The sequence below is a fragment of the Zingiber officinale genome, chromosome 7B, assembly GCF_018446385.1.
Source record: "Zingiber officinale cultivar Zhangliang chromosome 7B, Zo_v1.1, whole genome shotgun sequence".
Taxonomy (NCBI): Eukaryota; Viridiplantae; Streptophyta; class Magnoliopsida; order Zingiberales; family Zingiberaceae; genus Zingiber; species Zingiber officinale.
The window spans coordinates 331844-356697 of record NC_055999.1 but is presented as its reverse complement, the minus strand read 5'-3'; the positions used below and the strand labels follow the sequence as shown (position 1 = coordinate 356697).

General features: G+C 41.3%; 4 protein-coding genes across 4 annotated transcripts; 1 reads left to right on the top strand and 3 right to left on the bottom strand.

The window, feature by feature from the left end:
• The first annotated feature begins 334 nt into the window (after positions 1-334).
• Positions 335-5671, top strand: LOC122004860. Its single transcript, XM_042559684.1, has 2 exons — positions 335-532; positions 4412-5671. The coding sequence occupies exons 1-2, from the start codon at positions 400-402 to the stop codon at positions 4876-4878; spliced, it is 600 nt and encodes a 199-aa protein (XP_042415618.1). The 5' UTR covers positions 335-399; the 3' UTR covers positions 4879-5671.
• Positions 2353-4123, bottom strand: LOC122004859 (elongation factor Tu, chloroplastic-like). Its single transcript, XM_042559683.1, has one exon. It carries the CDS (start codon positions 4106-4108, stop codon positions 2522-2524), a length of 1587 nt encoding a protein of 528 aa, XP_042415617.1. The 5' UTR covers positions 4109-4123; the 3' UTR covers positions 2353-2521.
• Positions 5672-6293: 622 nt separating the features above from the next.
• LOC122004856 (GDSL esterase/lipase ACHE-like) lies at positions 6294-9786 on the bottom strand. Its single transcript, XM_042559681.1, has 5 exons — positions 9382-9786; positions 8419-8628; positions 8162-8328; positions 7635-7905; positions 6294-7520 (listed from the first exon to the last, which is right to left on the bottom strand). The coding sequence occupies exons 1-5, from the start codon at positions 9638-9640 to the stop codon at positions 7255-7257; spliced, it is 1173 nt and encodes a 390-aa protein (XP_042415615.1). The 5' UTR covers positions 9641-9786; the 3' UTR covers positions 6294-7254.
• A 2264-nt stretch (positions 9787-12050) lies between these two features.
• Positions 12051-16839, bottom strand: LOC122004855 (serine/threonine-protein kinase STY13-like). Its single transcript, XM_042559680.1, has 6 exons — positions 16253-16839; positions 15989-16121; positions 15715-15910; positions 12893-13017; positions 12637-12795; positions 12051-12564 (listed from the first exon to the last, which is right to left on the bottom strand). The coding sequence occupies exons 1-6, from the start codon at positions 16381-16383 to the stop codon at positions 12259-12261; spliced, it is 1050 nt and encodes a 349-aa protein (XP_042415614.1). The 5' UTR covers positions 16384-16839; the 3' UTR covers positions 12051-12258.
• Between the last annotated feature and the right edge of the window lie 8015 nt (positions 16840-24854).

Sequence of the window (24854 nt, the reverse complement as noted above, 5' to 3'; positions counted from 1 at the left end):
ACTGCAAAAGTGACACAAGAAAACTCTGGAGGGCAAGGAATTAGACCGCTGGCGTGTAGAATTAATTTTGTGACAGTCCTTTTTTCTGTTTTTTTTTTATGCAACCTTGAAACAGTTTGTTTCTAAATTATCAAATGCACTTTTCACCATAAATATTATATTATGACGTAAATATAAACCAACTGCTGCATGCATTCTCATCCAACCGTTCAAACATAATATTTAAGGGCTAAGAAAGAAGACTAAGTTGATTGGGTCCGGTCCACATGGAAGCGTCGATGGACCCAACATTTTTATTTTTTTTAATTGAAGTGGAGTCATGTCAAACTGCGTAGGTAGGGTGTGGCCACGGGCGCCAGTCTCTCCGTGTGATGCATCGTTATCCCAAACACTTCGTCCATGTCCAAATCCTCCGCTGTAACTCCCGCCGGCAGCTCCCACTCGAAGCTATGCAGAAGCTTAGCCAACGCGATCTCCACGCCGGCCGTCCCAAACGCTATGGCCAGGCACCCGCGGCGCCCTGCGCCAAAAGGTATGAGTTCGAAATCTTGGCCCACCGAGCTGTTGAGAAACTGCCCCCAAATAGATAGCCAAAGCTGGTTTATTTAGCACCGTTCTCCATTCTCGATTATAACTCTTTTTATTTTACTATCTATTTTTCAACTCTGTACAATATTTTTTAGCTCTGATATATCTTACAACACACAATTAGTTGCTTTCTTACCAATTTTTGTTTATATAACGTGCAAGAAACTTCCCAATTATCAATTTCTACATTTCATAACAAATAGTAATTCATTTCATTTTAAGTTATAATTCCCTACTTTGATATTAAAAGGAAAAATTTATGCTACAATGTCAAGTACGACGACGACGGCAACCACTCCCCATATATATTGTCTTTATTGAACGTATAGTTGTTATAATGTTATAGTAGTTATTTGGAATGTTAATTATTATAATATTGTAGTAGCTACTTAGAATGTTAACTGCTATAACACTGTAAAATCTATTTGGAATGTTAGCTGCCACAACATCGTAACAGCTATTTTGACGGCTAGTTGCTACTACATTATATTATAGCCGCTACTTCAACAGTTAATTGCTACTACATTATATTATAGCAGTTACTTGAAATATTAAATACACCAACGATGTAGCAGCTACTTCAACACTTAACTATTACAACATTGTAATAGTTACTTAGAAAGCTAACTACTACAACGGTGTAATAACTACTTTGACGACTAGTTGACAAGCTCTCGGATTGTCACCGATTGTTACCATATTCAATCAATAATTCCAATGCATGTAACCATAGAATGTAAAATACCTCCTGATCTATATATGAATCAACCATGTAAAGTATATGAAAGAAATAGCATTGGTATAATTGAAAATTTGCAAAATTTAAATCGATGTTTACCACACTGAAAACTTTTAAAAATATTTAACAATCACAAGAACTATCCTCTAAGAAGGTGAAATATATATATATATATATATATATATATATATATATATATATATATATATATATATCATCTCGACCTGAATTTCAAGCTAACCAACTCAAAAAACTCAAATTTTTAGAGACAACCTGAGGCAAGTGGACCTTGTCATAATCATGTTTACATTAACTAAAATTGATAAAGCAACATTATATTGGAGGACAAACACTAACTAAATTAACAATATTACTACACATTGAAGAAGGTTTGCTTAGGAGATGTAATGGTCAATTGCACCCATCAACATCTGTGACGACTTCTGCATAGAAAGCTAGTTACTCAAACATTATTTAGATAGATTAACAAATCCATTTGCAATGACTTTCAAGAATCATTTGATCAAACAAACTGATGATTATTAAAACAGTAGGGGAAATAGCTACAGAAGCTGTTAAATAATTGACAATGCAAAGCTACAGTCCGTTAACTACCTTTTTATGAAATAGTTCAAACAATTAAAAGAAAGTACGAGAAAAAAAATAATCTTAAAAGTTATATTTGCAGATAAACTAATCAATCAAAGATATCGGAGATGTGTATAGCCTGGACAAAATCTGAGCAAATACCTAAAGAAAGCATCTCAGTGAAGAACTCAGCAACCACACAACATTTGTCCTTTGTGTTGCATCAATTAAAAACAGAACAAACAACATAAGCTGAACAAAGAAAGAGAACTAAGTTGCCTTACAATTTAGACAAAACAACTAACGTGATCAACGAGGCATTAGCAACTACTTATCCAAACAGTAGTTCAATAGAATAACAGAATTTAGTTGCTATGAATTTTTGGAGAGGCCAATTGACACCAGAGAAAGATCATTACTGAAAAGGAAGGAAAAAATGAAGATGAATAGAGGAACCAAAACAGTAGAATATTTGACAATGTGAGCTGAGGTTAAGTGCATTCAACCTACTTCATGCTTGATCAAAAATATTCAAACCTTACTAGCCGAAGATGTGAATTCATCTAGCAACTCAAAGGGGACTAATATAGCCTTACATTTGAGAGTTTATTCGATAATGGACTGTATGACTCCAGCACCAACAGTCTTGCCACCCTCTCTGATCGCAAACCGCATTCCCTGCTCACAGGCCACTGGCATGATAAGCTCGACCACCATCTGGACACGGTCCCCGGGCATGACCATCTTTGCCTCCTCATCCTTGTCATTCATTATGCTAGAAACTTTGCCGGTGACGTCAGTGGTTCTCATGTAGAACTGAGGACGATATCCGGCAAAGAAGGGGGAGTGCCTCCCACCCTCTTCCTTCTTAAGGACATAAACAATGGCGGCAAATTTGGTGTGGGGAGTAATGGTGCCGGGCTTGGCCAACACCATCCCTCTCTGGATGTCCGCCTTCTGTATCCCACGGAGAAGCAACCCAACATTGTCCCCGGCCATGGCATCATCAAGAGTCTTTTGAAACATCTCGACGCCAGTGACCGTGGTGTTACGCGTCTCCCGGAGGCCAACAATTTCGACTGTCTCACCAACCTTTATGGTGCCACGCTCGATCCGGCCGGTGGCGACAGTGCCACGTCCAGTAATGGAGAAGACGTCTTCGATCGCGAGAAGAAAGGGAAGGTCGGTCTGGCGCTGAGGGACGGGGATGTAGCTATCGACTGCATCCATGAGTTCGTAGATCTTGTCGACCCAGGGGTTTTCACCGCGCTTGATTTTAGGGTTGCCCATGAGCGCCTCGAGAGCGAGGAGGGCGGATCCGGAAGCGATGGGGACATCGTCGCCAGGGAACTCGTAAGAGGAGAGGAGCTCACGGACCTCGAGCTCGACGAGCTGGAGAAGCTCCTCGTCGTCGACCTGGTCCTGCTTGTTGAGGAAGACGACCATGTTAGGCACGCCGACCTGCTTGGCGAGGAGGATGTGCTCCTTAGTCTGGGGCATTGGGCCGTCCGCACCGGAGACGACGAGGATAGCGCCGTCCATCTGAGCGGCGCCGGTGATCATGTTCTTGACGTAGTCAGCGTGGCCGGGGCAGTCAACGTGGGCGTAGTGACGGGACTCCGTCTCGTACTCGACGGTGGCGGTGTTGATAGTGATGCCACGGGCGCGCTCCTCGGGGGCGGCGTCGATCTCGTCGTACTTCTTGGGGGCGGAGCCACCGACAGCGGCCAGTGCCATGGTGAGGGCGGCGGTTAGGGTGGTCTTGCCATGGTCCACATGGCCGATGGTACCGATGTTGACGTGGGGCTTCTTTCGCTCGAACTTGCCGCGGGCTGCGCGGACGACGAGATGGCCGTGTCGGTGGCGGAGGCGGGGATGGAAGATAGGGGAGGCGCAGAACAAATTCGCGGTGGAGAAGGAGGAGGAAGAGAAGAGAAGATTGGCGGCGGCGGCAGCTGAAGGGAACCTAGGGGTTTGGGGTTTGGAATACGTAGTGGAGGTGGACGAAAGGAGACTCTTCTGGACTGCAAACATGGAAGCCATGGATGGGATGGGGATGGGAGATTTGGAGGTGGAGGAAGAGAAAGGCGAAGCTGATGAAATCGGCGTCGTGTCTTCCGATCTCCGCCCTCCCTTTCCGTCCGTAATTGTACTGAGGACGGCGGACTGAAATCGAGAGATAGGGTTTGGCATTTAGCGGAAAGAATAATGACTCAATTAGGACCTTAACAATATCAAATATTCAAATGGGATCCCTAAGAGCAAAGTATTTTGAATCGAGTTCCATTTTTTGGTGAAGTAATTATAATTTTCGAGTTTTATAAATTATAAAATATTAACTTACAAAATTAGATGTTTCATAATTTGATTCAGAAAATTAAGATGTTTGGTAAAATAATAGAATTTTTTTGTAAAAAAAAAAGGATACACTTGTAAAATTAAAAACAGTGAGAAATGCTGGAAAGAATATAATTGATGCTTGTTCTTGCTGTTTAGAATTCGATGTGAGCTTGGCCACTGCGATGCCTCCTTACTTGCTCCCCTACGCCATTTCTGCTTCCTTTCCAACGTCCGTGGTGAAGCTGAAGCATGTCCCGTTACATGCATTGAATTGGATTGGTGGTCCATACAAGTGGTGGCTTGCTTGCTCACGGCCATCGACCAGCTTTGAGCAACGCTTACTCTGTGCTGTTCAAAGTTGCCTGAGAGATTCCCATTCTGAGCAGCCTCTTTATGTGTGGCTGGAAGACATGACTGCATGGCGTTCCACTAAAGTTGGGGCAAGGCAAAAGGCCTGTTATCTTGCCTTCCAAGTGCTGCATCAATATAATCAAGGATATCTTATCTTATTTAGATCCTCGGCAACTATCTTCATGTCTACCCATATTCTTCAATTTTGTATCAGCAGCATCACTCTGAAATTTTTTCCCACCAAGGTTTCTATCATCCTATTCAGAATCTGAATTAGATGAAGATCGGACGAATTATTATTGACGTTGATGGAGAAATGACTAGGATACCCTTCTCGTATACTCTTACAAGAACGGATCTCAGTGGTGCTGACAGACGACGATGAGTGAATTGGCGGTACTTGAGCTCTGCGCACACTCAGGGAAGCGTACGGAACGTTAGAGGCCAGAAATCAGAAAAAAAAATTCCGGAGCAGGTCCTTTGACGTTCAAGTCAAGTACTTTTTCCTCAGAGAAAACAGTATACGAAGGATAAAGAAAAGTAGAAGATCAGTGGAAATGCGCGAGAAAGCGTACTTACGCAAGGAAGAGGATCTCCCTTTTTATATGACAGTGTGTAACTCTGTAGCATGACTGATGTTAGGGAATGTCGGGTGTCAGGACCTGTCTAGTGATGAAGAGCGTGTACCTCCCTTTTGTAGACTGGAAAAAAGTTCTATTCGCAGATGACCACCGACCGTTGGAATATTCCCTGACATACAACAGTTATTATCTGACAGTCGATTACGATCCCCTGACCTTGTTGTCGTGTAGCCCCTTTTGTCACGACTGGGTATGAATAGGAGAACCTCGAGATGGTTGGTAGTTGACCTACTGGGAGGACCAGGCTTGGATATAGCTGAGCTGTGGAAATCCGACCAGTCGGAACAGGTCAGGTATTATCCCGACTACCCATCATGTCTCAGACCTAGGTGTCTCAGATCTGGGGTCCTGATCTATGAAAACCCGACTGAAAATCATGTCGCTAATGTCGTTAGACGGTCCTATCTCTTCTTTCCCTAACTACTGATTGTCATGTTATTTTGACCTCTGACTGTCCCGTCCCTTGACTTCTGACTATCACGTCATCTTAACTTCTAATTTCTACACTTTATCGAACCCCAACCTTATACAACGTATCAAATATAATCAAAGATATCTTATTTAGATCCTCGGCAATTATCTTCAATATTTCTGCACATTCTTCAATTTTGTATCAGCAGCATCACTCTGAAATTTTTTCCCACCAAGGTTTCTGAATCCTAATTTTTCTTAATATTTTTCAAATCTGTCTTACTTTTCAACAACAATGAATAAAAGGTCAGAAGGAATGGATGTGTCTTGCTGTAAAGCAACTAAAAATTGAAAAAAAAAAAATTAAAAATATTTGGAAGTCGAAGACCGACATCAGGTTGGATTAACTATAGAATTGGATAGATGATGTATTTGAAGTTTTGAACCCATAAAAGTAGAGTGTTTTCAAGTAAAAATGATGGATGATTCACACTTATTCTGCCACCCTATTTTTCCATTAGTTCCTATAATCTCATCAGCGTGACTACAAATTGCAAGCGCAATATATCTAGGCCCTAGCCACTGACTAGCTAGAAACCTAGAAATTAAGAGAACAGATCTTAACATTTCATTTCATTTCATGGCATCCAAGTTTCTGCAAAATCTATTCAAGTCAGTGACTGAATATCACAGAACTATAAGAGCAAACAAACACAAGTAACTCTCCATTTAAAGAGAAAAACAAAACAATGGAAACAATAGCAAAAACAAAGATCATCGGACCAGCATGCTCGATTCCCCATCATGGCATTAGTAATCCTTGACTAGATGTAATTAGCTAGGTCACCGAGCCACCATCTCGATCGACTACCGCTCCGATGAATGCCTGGTGAGAGCAAGTGAAGAACAGCACCAAGGCACCGCAAGCTGCCATAACTTGATCAGGCGAAGCAAAGATAAATTATGAACTAATAAGTGGAAGTGAAGAGGCGATGGAAGGAGAGATATGGAGAAAACAAGAGAGAAGAGAGATATGCTTTCCTCTGCTAGCTTTATGTTAGTGCATGTTTCACTGCTGCCTTCTCCTTGCATTGCTTTGCACGCATTGAGATGGAAAGCTGTTATTATTAAAGGTCACGCATGCACGGTAGGCTTTTCCCTTTGCCAAAAGGAGGGAGAAAAAGTGAGAGGCTGAATTCTGGTCTTGCGAAAGAGAGCTGGTGCCCTTAAAGTTGTGCAGGCCAAGTTCTCGAATTAACCTCCCAACATCAAATGGAAGTTGAAAATAAGATTACTATTAATTATGTAGAAATTGCTATCAATGGTTTTAAGTGATGTTCTACTTGTTGATTCTAGCAATTGAACAATTTCGTTAAGGTTTAGTTAACACTCGCAACAGTCTACAACCGACGATACGCGCAAGGTTGTTGGGTATGAATTTACTACTTGGTGAATTCAAGTGCTTGCAAATGCACTACCACACAGAACCAAAGGGCTAATTTGCTGCTACAAAATTAGTTGCACGCAAAAACTCATGCAGCATTATTGATTAGCAGCCCAAGTGAAACAAGGCAGGCAGAGGTGTAGTAGTAGCTCTCAGTGAGCCTGCCTTTGACATGCCATTCTCAAAGGGGTTGGTGGGTCTGAGAATGCACCCTCCACTATTTGATCATACACCCATTTGTTGGCGGCCTCAGTATAGTGAACTCCATCCCAGCATATCCTCTTCAAAGGATTCTTGCACGCCTTCCCAATCATAACCTCGGTGCCGTTCACTACGGCCTTAGAACCACAACCCCAGTGGAAGTTGTAGTTGTACTTGCCACCGTGCCCACAGCAAGAGACAAGAGGGTGTTCAAAGCCTACACATTATTGGATAACATAAGTGCTGAAACAGTAAGGGCATTTCATTGACTTGCAAATCAAGATATAAGTTCAAATCTTTAGCTTGAATGAAACCCATGTTCAAGCCTTACCGTGCATCTTGGCTTGGCTTATGAGTTTGAACTTCACAGAGTAGACATCAACATAGGTGAATACGGCATTAGGGAGGTCTTTTCTGAGTTTGATTACAGTTTGCTTAAGCTCGGCGTTAAACAGCTGAGCCACTTCATTAAATGGAGTTCCGCAGCCAATGTGGTCGACCTCAGGTGCTCTGATAGGAAATCGGTCTATAACATAAGGCAAACAACCAAAGGGACCTGTGTTATGGATCCAAAAGTACCTTCCTCCTTGGCCATAGACACTCTGCATCAACTCATTGGAGAAATTGTATGTGATCACACTTTGTGTTCATAGCTAAGTCAAAACTATATATAATTACATTACAAAGCAGATTACATCCTACCAAACGTAGCCTTACATTTGTCTCTGTGGATGTTATCAGTATCAATATCTAGCAGCGTCATATATGAAAGATTTTTACCTTTTTTAAACATTCAACAGGGAAATATAAAACAACTAGATGCATGCAACTCGTGTAGAATCTCTATAGTTTCGTTACCTTTATGACAATAGTGAATTTATCAAGGATATCAGGGATAGTTGCTTTCACTTCCTCGGTAGTCATGTTATTGACATAGCCTGAAGTGAGGTCATTTTGGCCGATGTCGAAAGTATACAGAGCCCTAGAGAAGTAGTCCTCTCGAGGTAATACATCTCTAAATGTCCCTGCAGAGGAACATAGATCAGTTGGCATGTTTGCACATCATAACATGGAAATATGGTTCTTTGAGATGAATGTGCATGGCTAGTACTTGCCTTTCTCATAAGCTATCTGAGATCTAGATTTGAACTGTGTAAACTGCCAGGTTTGAACATCCAAAGAGAAAGGACTGTACCCAGTTTGGAAAAGAGTTGCATTTTGTCTCCGAATGGTCGATCCTGCCGTAGCGAAGTTAGCTCCGTGGGAGAAATTTGCTTCTATTGAATTGAGATATGCACTGAGAAAAGGAAGCCCAATGCCCTGAGCTGTTAAACACATGGTAATGTGAGAAGTTGAACCATTTCTTAAAAACAATCTTCTCTCCTTTTCAAGCGTTCATGTGATTTTACTTTTTACAGAAATGTAATTCAAGTATGCACCACCATTTTCAGTAGAAATAACTTGAAGATGAATAGAAAAGAATTGATGATTGTTCGTGATTTTGTAGTCCACTTTGGTAAAAAAAAATGATAATCCCAGTCTTACTATTTCTGGATGATTGGTATGATCCTATAAAAATTTTCCACCAACCATCAAAATAAATCGAAAAATGCGCACACGACAACCAACCCCAAAATCCAGTATTCTCATTGTAACCCACTTTGGTCAAGGACACACTCGAGGAAGTCGCAAGGCATTAAACTTGAAATTTGAAAACTGTCCGTCCGTTGTGCTCCAGGACAATAAAAGAGGATCAATGATTGCGTTCCCAATACATGCTACAAATCTGGATCCACTCGACCGCCCCGAAAAGTCACACCTCTTGGTGACTTTTCGCATCGTTAATAGTTAAATAACGTACACATGTCTATCATCAAATCTTTATCGGTTTGTCGGTTTCTAAATGTTCGAGCTAAAATTATTCAAATCGATAAATAAATAAATCAAGAACGGACAAGAACTCTAAAGCGGCTTTCGCGTTAAAAAAGAAAAAAAAAATCAACTTTTTGTTTCAATCTTTTCTCTCGTAGTCGCCTCCTTTGTAGTAAAATTAGTAGAATGCATAAGGAAATGCGCACCGATGAAGTCGACGATGAGGCGGCCGTCGCAGTACCTGCCGGCAGGCGCTCTGAAGAAGGTCTCTCCGTGCGGCGGAGGGGCCGCGCCGAACGCCGCCGACAGTCCTCCGGTGTCGGAGTTGGAGTCGCCGAAGTTGAAGACGGCGGGGAAGGCGCAGGGCGAGGCGGACGGAGCGGAGTCGTCGGCCAGTAGAAAGGAAGAACAGAGCAGAAGTTGCAGCGAGGAAGCGAGAAGGCGAGCGTAGCGATGGGACGCCATTGGAGATTTGGTGGAGTGGGAAAGGAAGAGGAAGAGAAGGGAAAGAAAGAGTTTGTATTGCAGTGTGTATCGTATTGTATTGTACAGGCTACTTGACGGTGGTGAAAATGATAAAGAGAGAGAAAATATTGCAGTGATGAATCACGTGTCATCGGGAAGGACAACAACATGGACATGAATTATCAGCCCTCTCTCTGTTACTGTTGAAAAATATGACCGATAGATATCTCCGGTGAAGGTTTGTCCAACAATAACAATAATTTTATCTTTTTAATATATATCATTAAATTTTAACTTCAATCTATCCTATTATTATTTATATTTAAATAAATTTTATTTTATTTTATTATAATTAATCTATACAAATAAAATGATACATAATAATAAGATCCGATAAAATTGGGCAGATAAAAATAGGACATATCAGTCAGAAGTCAAAGAAACATGACGATTAGAAATCAATGAGATATGATAGTCAGAAGTCAAGAAAATGTTACAGTCAAAGGTCAAAGTGACGTGGCAGTCAAGAGTTAGGAAAAGAAGAAATAGGAACGTTTGACGAGATCAACAACATGATTCTCAGTCGTGTTCTCATATATCAGGACCCCAGATCTGAGATACTCTGGTCTGAAACATGGTGGGCAGTTAGGGTGATGCCTGACCTGCTCCGACTGGTCGGATTTCCACGACTCGACTATATTCAGGTCTGGTCCTCCCAGTAGGTCAACTACTGATCATCTCAAGCTTCCCTTATTCATATTCAATCGGGACATAAAGTGCTACACGACAATACGGTCAGGAAATCGTAACCGCCTGTTAGAGAATAACTGCTATATATCCGGGAATATTCTAACGGTCCGCGGTCATCTGCAAATAGAACCTTCTTCCAGTCCACAAAAGGGTGTCATGCGTCCTCCATCACCAGACATGTCCTGACACCCAACACTCCCTTACATCAGTCAGGCTCTAGAGGTACACACTGTTATATAAAAAGGAAGGTTCTCTCCCTTGCGCTGGTACGTTCTCTCGCACATTTGCACTTGTCTTCTACTTTTCTTTCTTCGTACATTATTTTTCTGGGGAAAAAGTACTTGACTTAAACGTCGGAGGACCTGCTCTGTGGACTTTTTCTTTGATTTATGATATCTAACGTTCCATGTGCTTATCTGAATATGCGCAGAGCTCAAGTACCGCCGGCTCAATCATCATCGTTCGTCAACGCCGATCCGTTCTTATGGGCACATATGAAAAGGATATCTCAGTTATCTCTCCATCAATACCAATAATAATTCATCCGATTTTCACCTTACTTAAATTCTAGACAGGATCAACAAGATTTGTTAAAGTTTATAAGATTAAAAATCTCAATAACAAAATTTTGGATGTGGTAAAGACGAGGTTTTAAATTTTTAATTAAAGAGTAGTTAAACTTTCTATATTTTATTCCTTGAAGGTAGGTCAATAATTAATAATAAAATATATTATATATTTAACTTTTTAAAATAATTATAAAATAAATTATCTATGAAGCATTTAAATTATAATATTTTATTTTATAAATGATTCATAATAATTGAAATTATATAAAATGAATATATTTGATAATTTAAAGATATATAAATGACTATAATTAAATTAAAATTTATAAGTTAATTAAATATTAAATAAAAATTATAAATTAAATTAAATTAAAAATTATAAATAAATTAAATTAAATTAAATATTATAATTAATTAAAATATTTAATGAAAATTATATAAAGATATTAAATAAAAAATTAATAAATAAAGATATGTGATTTGTAATGTAAATCTAAAAATATGAAATTTTTTAACTATGAAGAGGATAATAAATTTTTATACTTATGATGTGACATTAATATGGCCTAGTTGAAACTAAAAAAGTTAAAGATTTAACCGTTAAAGATGCCATAAAATTGATAAGGAATTGTATTTAATTTTGAAAGAAATAAATACTTTGATGATAAATATATCATCCTTTAATTAACTGGCATCGTAACAACTAGATACAGTAACTAAATTAATTCAATTAGATAAAAATATAAAATACTCTTATATATTTTTTATAACTTAATTACAATTGCTTTTATATGTTTAAAATGAAAATGATCGTAATATTATTGATATAATATTGTACCAGTTAGTCCGATCAAACTGTATTTATTGATATAATATTGTTTGGGAACTTTTGGAAAATGAGACTTTGATAGAGCTTTTTGGAAGTGAAAAGGCCTTTTTAGCACTAACATATTTTCACAAAATCACAGATTCTCAACTCAAAAGATCTTCCCTACAAGTTTTCTTCAAAATCAGATTTAGCACTAGGCGAGAACCCATGACAAACAAGTTTTATCAGATAGTTTCAGTTGTCATTCTTGAAGAGTCCAAAATAACTGCACCTGATCTCTAAATTTAAGGAACTCAAGCCAATTTGTGCAGGCAATTTACCCAAATGTGAAAATAATTTCAACCTCATAAACGAGGTGATTTTATTCCTAGCAAATGCGTAGGAAGCAGCAAATAGCAGTGTTAGCAGATGCATGCCTGAGAATTCACTAATCAATTCGGAAAGCTTAAAGGTTTATTTGTAGAAGGTGACTAAAAACACTGGCCAAAGCAAGAAAATCCTTTGCTATCCCTAGCATCCTTCGCAATATCATCCGTTTCATCGCGAGATGCCATCAATGAACTTGTGCCGGGAGATTCAGGCGGCAAGACCACATTTTCTGAATTGAAGGCATGTGATGAAACAACATATTCAGGTGGCGAAAGAGTAGAAAGATAATGTAGAAGCATCTGAATTATTTGGCTAAAGTTGGGACGTGCATTTGGGTCCTCTTGCCAGCAAGAAGTTAAGATTAGAGCCAGTTCCTCAGGAAGGTCATCCGCACTTGGCCTGAAGTTCTAAGATCAGAAAAGAGAGACAGTTCAATTTCAACAATGTTGAAAAGACTGCAGGATTGCAAAGTGAACTACCTTGAAAGCAGCTGCGTAGGCTGCTTGCAGGTTGGACATGCCTTCAAAAGGAAGCCGATTGTGAAGCAACTCCCATAGCACAATCGCAAAGCTGTATACATCCACCTTATGATTGTAATGTTTCTTCTCTCCTTGCCTTAATGTGACCGTGCTGTATAACTGTACAGTAGTTTTTGTTGGTTATCATTTAGAAATTTGACACAGTATCCAGCAATGGATTGAATATCCAAGCATTTATGCAAGCATTTTAATGCACCTCAGGGGCCATCCAACGGTATGTTCCTGTTTCAGCAGTCATCATCTCCGTTAATGTTTCTTCTCTGGCCAAACCAAGATCGACAAGTTTCACTGCCCTCTCATCTGCAGTCAATAGCAAGTTCTCTGACAAGGAGACAATGGTAGAGATGTGAAAAGATAATTCGTTAAGAAACAGAAGGTTAAAGTTCATTCTAGGGCTGAAAAGTAGTTAGCATAAGCATACAAATTGTGTAGATACATGAACCATATCATAGAAATCAAAGCTTTATAACTGAAAAAAAAAACATCCATAAAACCAAGTGACCCTATGCAGGCCTTGATGACAATTCTTCTACAAGGCAAACCCAAGTGTGTAGGGTTAATGACATTGCGGGTCTACTTTATTGGTTTTCATCTGGAAGTTGACTGTATATAAGAAGATTGGCACTATTTTTCTATCCTAAAAGGTGCAGCACCCCTGGGAATCATATATTTCAGAGTGACATCTTTAAATCTAACATGTTCCTAATAAATAACCATGCTACCAAATTAATTATTCAACATTAGTATTTGTGCACATATCCATTGGTTGCAAAGTGCTAAAGCCAAATTAACAAATAACCCTGTTGATGTACTCTTTGATAACATCAACAACTGAAAAAGATCAATTCTATAGAACAATGTGCTAAAGCTCATTCAGAGGGAGTGCCAAATACCAAACGTATTATGACATTATTTATACCATTGAGGTATTTAAATGCATGAAAACTGATATATTCAAGAGTTAAGCTACCATTTCCTATCCAGGTTAAATCTTCAATGACTTTTTAGGTACTATAGTACTAACATTCTTTCATCCTAAATCATCAAACACAATGCAGTCCTCTGTGCTCCACATCTGTTCAGCTTATATCATCTTGATGTCTTCCTTCATACACTTTCATCTTCACTGATATCCAGATCGGTGCCTTTCATTATATATAAGACTTAAGAAAGCTTCATTTGCTAAATATCAATCACACAAGCTGTCATAGACTCTTTTCCGTTTCAACTACTTAGTCTGTATCCTAAGCATTGTATCTTAATTTTTCTTTGGCGTTGAGCATTAGATCAAACTCTGTACTATTTCTACAATTCAATTATTTATCCACTTGTTTAGTATTACAGAAGTTATATTTCATATAATTCAATTTTAGTTCTACTCGATGTCTTATTTTCTGAAACATTCAGCTCAGAATTCAAATTTTTATTTATCTTCACTAAACTCTCATTAATAAACATAATAGAAGCAATCAATTAACTAGCATAATATGAACAAGAAGTAGCATATAAAGTGGAGTTTTATTTGAATATGACAAGTTAATCTAGTATCAATATAAAATGTATGGACTTAGAGATAACAATTGATGCAGAAAGACCATTGGCCTGATAATTCAATAGTTCTGTTACAAGAAACTATATAATAATGTATGTCAACTATTACATTGATATAAGTATTAGACACTAGTTTCTTTCTAAAATTGGCCACAACAATTGTTGGTATTGACAATATATTATGTTGAATTTTTGAAGTGTTATGTGAGACTTAGAGATTCAGAGAAGTTTTTTCCAGGTTAAAGCACCAAAAAAAAATTTAACTTAAAAATGGAATATTTTTGCATTTGATCTAGCAAGAAACGGAGAAATGCAGTCAATTTTTCAAGTTTTTTTTTTAAATGAGTGGTATATATGTTTCTAAAAAAAGCAAAGAGAAAAAAGGAATACATATAACTTACACTCTTCCACCATGGATTTATGTCATTACCACTTAATCTTTTCACATTGAAAATCAGAATAATAATGAAAAGAAATTTATATATTAAACTAGAAACTAAGATGAGGCTATTTTGTCAAAACAAGGATCTAGGTCCTGTGGTGTATATTGCTACAAAAAGGACTAGTTCTGGTTTAGACACATAGCTCAGACTAAACTGAAATCAAATCTAGGTTTAAGTTGTTTCCATATGTTACACGTCTCCTGTACAGCCATCATTTGTTACTTCCATCCAGTCTTGATTCTCTTCTGAAACATTCTACTAATGATAATAACAAATTCCTATTGATCATCTAGTACGAACCAACTTCTTTCCCTTGATTCTCTTCCAGATCGTTTAAGTGGATGATATCTGCAGATTTATAACCCTTAACCAAAAGATACAGTAGGTACATGTGCCAATGGATTCATATTTGTAATGAGACTTCAAGTTGAAAACCTAATTGGATCATTAATCCATTACCATACTCACTTATCATGATTATCAAATTCTCCGTAGATGCACCAGAAATGTCCATTGGCTAAAAATAAAAGAAAATAGCATTGATGGTTTTAGATGTTATAAGCACCCCTTTTCAGCAAAGAATTGAATGAACATGCGTTTTTACACTTCAAAAATGATTGCAAGCTAATATTAGAATTAGACATTGAAATCCTTATCTAATTTATATCTTCTTAATCTTTCAACAGAGAGATAATTTTGCTCAAGAAATCTTAAAGATTCTTTTCCATTTATTATAGCATAAAACTATCAAGTGCATTCAATCAATTTCCATTCTCCTGCATACTTTGACGAAAAATAGTTCAAGGGCTAAGTAACAGAATCTTCATCACATAGCTAAAACATGCATACAAGTGCTGCCCTTAGTCACAAGACTCACAACACTAGCTGACTGATGTATATGTTTAAGCTAATGTTTCGCCACTGAGAAACACACTATGCACTGAAGCGACAGACAAAATAATGTACTAGGAAATATTCAGAAATAAAAATAAAAATAAAAAAAAAGAAGGAAACAAAAAAATACCAGGCTTCAAATCACGATGGATGATCCCATGAGAATGCAAGCACTCCATAGCTCGAGCTATATCCAATGCAAAGGCAACCGCAACACGAGGCTCCAACTTCCTAGGCCTCATGCTTATCAAGTACTTGCGCAGTGATCCTCCAAGAAGAAGCTCAGTTACTACCACCATCACAGGTTCCATGCAAGCTCCAATAAACTGAAAGTTCCACAGCATCCATTAGCCAAAGAAATAAAGAGAGATAGTCGTTGAAAGAACGCCATTGGCGAAATCAACCTTCACGAGGTTTTTGTGCTGAACACGGGAGAGCAACGTCACTTCCCGCATGAACCTCCCCTCCCTCTTCGTTGCCTCCTCGGGGTTGTCCCCTTTGTGCATGACCTTGACAGCCACATTTTGGTTCTTATACCTACACACCATGGCGTCGATAGGACCCAAACCTCCTCAAAAAATAGTTCGAGAAAAAAAAAATCATAGACGGCGAAGCAAACAATTGAACAGAATGGACAAGAAGGGGCTGATCTCAGCCTAGCAACTCACTTTCCTTCGTACACCTTCGCGTGAGCGCCTTCCCCGATCTTGGGCCCGACGAACAGCAACTTAGGGTCGATGAGCCACTTCGGATCTAGGCGGCACTCCTCGAGAGGGAAGAAGCCGTTCCCAGATTCCATCTCCGCGGCCGATTAAGAAGATCTAGCATCTACTGCTCCTCACAGTAAATTATACAAGCAGAAAAAGGGCATCTCAATCGCAGGACATGGAGTCCACTACAAAATCACTCCTTTTCCACTCTCCGCGGCTGCTAATTCACTGAATTTGGGCATCAAAACGAGCTCTGCGCCTCTGCTCGCCTCCGTCCCCAAGCTCATGCCACTGCATCGCAGAAAAATTCTATCACGAGTACAAGGATCCAGCAGCACTTTCATGTCTCCCCGAGCCCATGACGAGGCCAACAAGAACCACTATCAACACCAATCCACTCTAAGCTCCCCTCCTCCCCTTGTTCCAAAAAGAACGAAACGGAAATCCGTCCAAGTGAAGAAGAGAGGAGATGATGGAGGGAGGAATCATACCCTAGTAATATCACCCTCTGCCTTGCGCTTAATCATCACCTTACCGCTTATGTATTTATTTTCTTTACTAACTCTATTCTTGTCAACGCTCAAAATTAGTATCACAGCTAACTTAATTGACTAATCTAATTACATAATTACTATACTATACTAATCTTAAATTTTATTTACTTTCCCATATCAGTTGAGTCATGTTTCATTTGTATAAATAATGGCGAATGGCACTCAAATTAATTCTCATATATCTATATGTTCAAAACAATGTGTTAATCTTCTTGTTTAGGAAGAGAATGAAAAGTAAAAAAAAAACATGGAGAGACAGAGAGAGACACATCGTACACAGGTTGCAATCAAATTAAGGCAGCATGAAATAAAGTTGGTGTGAACGATCATGTCAATCGATTTTTATCGGTCTAATAAGTTGACTAAATCAGCCTTGTCCACAAGTGTAGCGTTTGTATTGTTGATTGGCTTCTTTCCTTCCTTGTGCGCATGCTCAATTTACTTGGAGTAAATTATAGGAGAATCAAATCTTAATCCATTGTTTATTGGACAGAAAATGGCCCCAAAGGATAAAATGTCAATCCATCGTAGTTGACTTTTGACAAAATTTTGTTTGCTGAAACTTTTTATCCTGTGGAATGGATCTATTCCTGCGCCAAGATCTCAGAGAAGGGAGATGTATGGACTGGAGTCATCAGAATCGTACCACCAGTGAGCTGGATAAGGATGATGATGAAAACTAATTTTAAATTAATTTTAATTAATTAATTAAAATTTATTGTATTAGATATTATAACATTGATATGAATGAAATAATAAATTTAATACTTCTAAATTTATAATATTTATTGCTATATTTATAAATTATATATCATATTTAACTTTTAATTATTATTTAAATAATTTATATAAATAAATTTATTGACTTTAATATATATCAATCAAATAATTATTTATTGCCATATTCTCTTTCTTTTAATTTTCCTTTTCTGAATTTTTATTACACTGGTTACAGAAGTTTCTACATCAAGATTTAATATTATCGTCTACAGTGTGACAACTTCTACAACGACAATGACAACTTTGACAGTAACAATTTTTCTTCTCCTTTCATCAACAAGTCTTTTTCGTCAACGATAGCAATTTCAATAACGTCAATTAGCAAGCTTAAATTATTATGTGTTCATTTTATTATTTTTCTTTTGTGTTTTTTTTTCCTTCTCCGTTGTTTTTTTTCCATTTACGTTAGACCCAAAAAAAAGCGAACAAAAAGCAGAAAAATAAAATAGAGCAAAAAAATAATCTTCTGTCAATTTGACTGAGATCTCTATGTCATCACAAAATACATCTTTTCTTTTTCATATGATTCTTTCTTTTTCCGTTAAGATTGATTATGATAACTATTTACTTTGAAAATTACAATTTCTTTCTTTACTTTATATTCATAACTTACTTAGTCATGTTGATGTTATTTCATCTCCACCTCAATAAGATTATCTATTTTATGCTATTTGGTTTAAGAAAAATCTGTTGGCGCAACGGGGCCAGTAAGAGGAGATGAATTATCTGTAAAACAAAATACTTTTCTCGATCTTTCAACTCAAATTAGTAGTAACAGTATAATTATAACAAGTAAATTAAACAATAAAAAAATGAAAGAAGAGGCACAAGATTTACTTGGTTATAATCTACTTGATTGTTAATCCAAGACAAATGAAAAGATCTAAAAGTCTCCTTTAATGAAGGCGAAAAAGTCTCTTATACTCGTTGAATGCTCAAATAGTTGTTAGGAAATGAATACTAGAGTTGATTCTTAATTCCTAAGTCTAGAGGTATTTTTATAGCCCTTGAAAAATCTTATCCGTAATTGGAAAACGCCTCCAACAACACTTTTGCTAGTCGAAGGCGCCCTCCAAGTTGATTGAAGGCGAAGGCGCCTTCCACCAGAAAGGCGCGAGGGCGCCTTCTATCCACATGAAGGTGCCTTCAGCAGCTTTTTTAAGCTCAAATTCTTCTCCTTTGGCTCTTTCGCTACTCCGGTTACTTGGGTGATTTCAACCAACCAGAACATGGCTCACCCGAACCCATTTTCCCGTCTTCTTCTCGAGCAGTCTTCCTCCCTTACTTCTCATCCCGCCTTTTCTAAATTTTTAAAATATTTCATATGTTCCACAATATCCTCCAAAATTTTTAAATTCCCAAAGTTCTCAAAATTTTTTGGCGAATCCAAGTAAAGTCGTCCCAGCTCCATTTGATATGTATTCACCCCAAGATTGGTCAACCATGGGTAGCTAACTTTGAATGTCTTATCCTTACGTATTTTCTCCTACTCAACCACTAGTTATACTTTTGAATGAATCAAGGACTACTATTGATCCATCTATCATTGACAAAGACTCTCTAACACTATCATTTGTTCCAGCAACTCAGTGGTCACCACACTCATCACAAGAAGAACGTGAATTTAAACCGGAGAAAAATGAATCAAAACAAAGATTTTGGTTTCTTGATGACGTGATCCTTGCGAAGTCATGGACAACTATCAGTCCAGATGCAATCATTGGTAATGACTAAAAGGATCAATTTTTTTTGAAAACGTATAGCTAATTACTATAACAAGCATCGTCCGACTGGATCTATGACGAGAAGCTATCAACCACTTAAAATACATTATTATAGGTTTGCACCGATGGTAAATGAATTTTCTGCAACCTATAATAATTTGTATACTCATCGCCAAAAGCGGTTGAAGTGACAAGAATGTGTTGAAGAATACACTGAAGATGTGGAAACCAACAACAATAACAAGGATTTTAAGTATATGCATGTGTCAAGGGTTCTCAAAGAGTATGAGAAATATACTCCACAATCAGTTACTCATTATTCTAACAAGAAGGCATGGACATCCGAATCAGGGGGAAACACTTCAACATCAAATCTAGATACGAGTATTGATTTGGATGACTTTGAAGTCCGCATTCATCCGATAGGGCAAAAGGCAACGAAAATGAAGTGCAAATCCAAAATCAGAGAGGGCGACACAATAGAATATAGCATCGATAAAGAATAGCAATATATTAAAGAATATCAAATATAAAAAATGACTTTACAGGAAGTCGAGATCTTTCATAAGGATTATGAAATTCTTATGAAGGATACTAACGAGATGACACCAAGACAACTTTCTTTACATGAAAAAATAATTGAAAAAATTAAACAGAAACATGACATGGTACAGATGTTGATCCTGTCCGAACCAGGAGTCGACGGACGCTGGGGACGTGGCGCTCCCTACTAGATCCTCGAGTGCTCCGGCGAACCTGCAACGAAACCGAGCCGGGAGGGGTGTCCCGGCGACGGCCCTCCGACGCTCAAGTCAGGCGAGGAACAACAAAGAGGTGGCTTCAGAGATCCAGACTAGCGTACCTCCGGTGAAGAAATGGAGGCCTTATATAGACCTCTCGAAGGAGCCTGGGCGCGCCAATCAAAGCAATCACCTACTTTCGACCATGCCCAGGTATGGGTCTGTCAGAAGGGCATCCATAAGGCCATACCGCTACTGTATCGACCTCTTCGTGATGTGACGGCGAGATCCTCCATCGTGCAGACTTGTGTATGGCATAATCATCAGACACGCCTTTGCTGACGTCCCATATCCCGAGCCGAACGAATAGGTCGCTCGGCTAACCTTTGTATCCTCGCCCTTATCCTGACTGAACGGACCACCCGCTCGGCCATGTCCCGAGCCGAACGGACCACCCGCTTGGCCCTTCAGTCCCAGCCGGGTAGACACCCGCTCGGCCATTCGGTTCTCCCGCCTTGGCGTCGGAAACCCAAACCCATGGCTGGGTTATCTCTGTCTCCGCTCGGACCTACTTAACGCGGCCATTACCCGTTTGGCCAGCCTTCCATCCGTCCTTAGGCTGGGACCCTTCAGCAAGTGGGTCCCCCATTTTTACCGCTGGATCACTTGCCTCCCCTTCAAGTCTAGTCGAAGGAGGCAGTGAGTCCGACTGACTGGGCTATGTGTCCAAGCGGACGGTCGTCGCCTTACCGTCGCTTATAATATCCCTTGAGCCGTTCGGCACTTATGCCAAATTCAGCCGCTCGGCTCTTCGTTTTGAATGTCATGGCGCTCAACGTGGATGTTTGCTTGTCTGAATCTTCTCGAAGATCGCGCAAATTCATTTCATTAAGTCGAAGCGTGCGCGGTATGGACGCATTAATTGCGTCGAATCGCTCAGCGCCACGCGTCGACCATCGCGCGGCGGCGGCGTTACTTACGATGGGACGTCATCGTTTGAAATGGACGGCCCGATAGCGTCCTTGTTTCTCGTGACCTGGATCGGACGGCGGAGGCCGACCGGCCTCGGCCGTATAAAGCCTCAAGCCCCCTCCTTGGCCGCATGCTTGCTCGCGCTTCGTCTCTCTGCTTCTTCTGTTGCTGCGGCCTCCGGCGATCTAGTTTCTGTTTTTAGGCGGCTGTCATCTCACCGGTGATCCTTTCCGCTCGTTTTCTTCTCAGTGAGTCTTCTTCCTTCGTTTACTAGGTCTTCTTTGCTCAGTTTGCCTCTTTCGTTCCCATTCCTTCGATTTCATACTATCCTTCTGCCTTTCCGAGATGGCAAGCTCCTCCGAACCCGCTACCACCGTTCACGGTCCATGGTATGCGACCATGGAGAGTCGGTTTGATGAAGAGCACGCCCGACGCGTTGTTAGGACCTACGGGCTTCCGGACGACCATGAAATAATTGTAGCCGACCCGACCAACCGGGCCCATGACCCGCCGCCCGACACTATTTGCTTCTTTTGGGACCAGTTCCTGGGCGGCCTTAGGTTTCCTACCCATCCATTTATTTTGGAAGTTTGTAATTATTTCCGCATCCCGCTCGGCCAACTTGTGTCGAATTCCTTTAGGCTGCTGAGCGGGGTAGTCGTCCTTTTTAGGCCGCACAGCATCCCACTCGACCCCAAAATATTCCACTACTTCTTCTACCCCAAACAATCCGAGTTGGGTACTTTTATTTTCCAAAGTAGAATAGGTTTCAAATTTTTTGAGAATCTGCCGACCTCCAACAAGCATTGGAAGGAGTTCTTCTTCTATATACGACTTCCCGAGCGGCCAGCATTCCGAACCAAATGGCAGATCGCTGTGCCGATCCAGCCGGAGCTCGGCAAATTCAGAAGCAATCCGGCCTACCTTCATGCGGCAAACTGGTTGTCCGGTCAGCGGTACAAAATCGACCAGTTGCTTCTCAAGGGGGTGTTGTACATTTTTGGATTATCTCCCATTCGGGCAAATCTCCCCTACCGCATGGGTAAGGACTCTTTACTCCCTTCGCCTTTTTTGTCTAACTGATTTTAATTTCTTCCACTGCAGCTGAAGTCATGTGGCGCTCCAAGGCTACCGATCACCTGAAATTGAAGGCCATGGAAATTGAGGCGGCTACCAAAAAAGAACTTGCCGAGCGGGGTCTTATCCCCAGCCGCCCGGCAGCTGCAGGAGAGGGGGGGGAACGCAGTCCGCCCCTGAAACTGAAGTTACCCCATCCGCTTCAACGGAGGTTGAGGTGGATCCTGTTTCCTCGGCTTCAGCCGAGCTGGGAGTCCCCCAGGCCGGGGATCCACCACTGGAAGTTCGGAGGAAACGCCGAAGAGACTCCAGCCTTCCGCCGACCCAAGAGGGCGAACCACAGGCGTCGATCGATATCGCCTCGCCCGATCGAACGGCGTCACAGATCGGGACCCCCGTGGCCTCGCCCACCGCACAACCCTCTAGCTCTCCTCCACGGACTCGTCGTCGCTTACGACGGTTGGGCGAAACCTCAACCATAGGGGAGTCCTCGGGCCAGGCGACTGCGGCCGAGGGAGGGCCGGCCGGCCACCCTACCATCAAGACTACCCTTCGATTCCCTTCGGAGGAATATTTATTGTCTGCCGATCGGCCATCAAGCCCCGTCCATGAAATAACCTTGACGGGTCCACTCGCCAAGCTTTTCCAGGACGCCCAGATTCGGGTGGCCCTCATGACGCCCAAGCAGCTCGGCGATAACCATATGCAGCAAGCCACTCAGGTAGGTTCATTTTTCTTACTGTGCCGTGCCACTGTTCGATTCCTGATTTTGTTATTTCTCTTACAGCATTGGGCGGAGCAAATCGCCACTAGCCATCGGCTAGCCGAGTTGGAGGATCTCATGGAAAAACTCCAGGTCTCGGGGGGTCCATTGGCCGAGCGGGAGAAACAAGCCCGCGAGGCCGAACAGAAGAAGGCAGCTGACCTGGCTACAGAGGTGGCTCGCCTTGAAGGCTTGGTGAAGAAGCGCGACGAAGACGTGAAGCGCGCCAGTAGCCGGAAGAAGCGGGCGATCGCTGATATGGACAAGATGAAAGTCGAAGTCCGAGCCCTAGATCAGCGATCTAAGGAACTGGAGGCCCAGCTGAACGTCGAGCGGGAGGACCGTTCAGCAGAACGCACCAAGGCTGAGGTGGACTTGAAGGCAGTCCAAGATTCCTTAACCGCTTCCCGGGCGGTACTCAAAAAATATAAGGAGGGAGAGCCGAATCGCCTAGCAGCAGCGCGCCAAGAATACCTCCGCTCGGAGAGGTTCGGCGCAAAATTCGGTGGCAACGTCTCCTTAACTTTCGCCGAGGCGGTCAAGGTCACCATGGCGTACTTGAAGAAGGGGGGCACCTTCCTGCTGACCTGAGCATTCCCCCTTAAGATCTGGCGGCTATGATTGACGATATCCCGGACGCCTTTTTTAATTTTGAGGACCCGGAGTGAGGCGAGTTCTTCCTAGTACTTTTAGTATTTCATCCGCTCGGCGGATGTAAAATTTTTGTACGTGTTGTTCGGCATAATTGTGTTCCTTTGCTTCTATTTGTTTTTGCGTTTCTGACGCCCCGCACAACTTTTTGTACTTGCCGTTCGGCATATCTTTCCTTTAATGCGATTATGTCTTTGCTTGTGTCTTTCTGATTATTATCCATAGTATTCTTCTGTTTGCTTAACGTTTATACTTAAGAGTCAGTCATGCTCTACGCGTTCTCTGTCACGCGGCCGATCAGCTTAACCCATTAAACAGAGTCCGAGTGGGAGGGCCTACTCGCTCTGCACGCATCTTCTAGCCTGTGTGAGTTCAACAAACGCCAAGTATCGAAAGACCCACGCCCGAGCGGGCCTAAATGTTTTAATTTCCGCAGTTTCTTTGGTATTCGTTCGTCCGCCCGGGGTATTTATAGTCGCCGGACCGACTCGATTTTTAACGATGGTACTCGTCGGCGCGGATATTTATAGCCGGTCGGTACGACTCTCGATCTTTAACGACGGAGCTCGTCGGTCTTCTGCTCGGGGATTTATAGACGCCGACTCGTCTCTCGATATTTAACGTCGGGGCTCGACGGCGCGGATATTTATAGCCGGTCGGTGCGGCTCTCGATCTTTAACGACGGAGCTCGTCGGTCTTCTGCTCGGGGATTTATAGATGCCGGCTCGTCGCTCGATATTTAACGTCGGGGCTCGACGGCGCGGATATTTATAGCCGGTCGGTGCGGCTCTCGATCTTTAACGACGGAGCTCGTCGGCGCGGATATTTATAGTCGGTCGGTGCGGCTCTCGATTTTTAACGACGGAGCTCGTCGGTCTTCTGCTCGGGGATTTATAGACGCCGGCTCGTCTCTCGATATTTAATGTCGGAGCTCGACGGCGCGGATATTTATAGCCGGTCGGTGCGGCTCTCGATCTTTAACGACGGAGCTCGTCGGTCTTCTGCTCAGGGATTTATAGACGTCCGCTCGTCTCTCGATATTTAACGTCGGGGCTCGACGGCGCGGTTATTTATAGCCGGTCGGTGCGGCTCTCGATCTTTAACGACGGAGCTCGTCGGTCTTCTGCTCGGGGATTTATAGACGCCGGCTCGTCTCTCAATATTTAACGTCGGGGCTCGACGGCGCGGATATTTATAGCCGGTCGGTGCGGCTCTCGATCTTTAACGACGGAGCTCGTCGGTCTTCTGCTCGGGGATTTATAGACGCCGGCTCGTCTCTCGATATTTAACGTCGGGGCT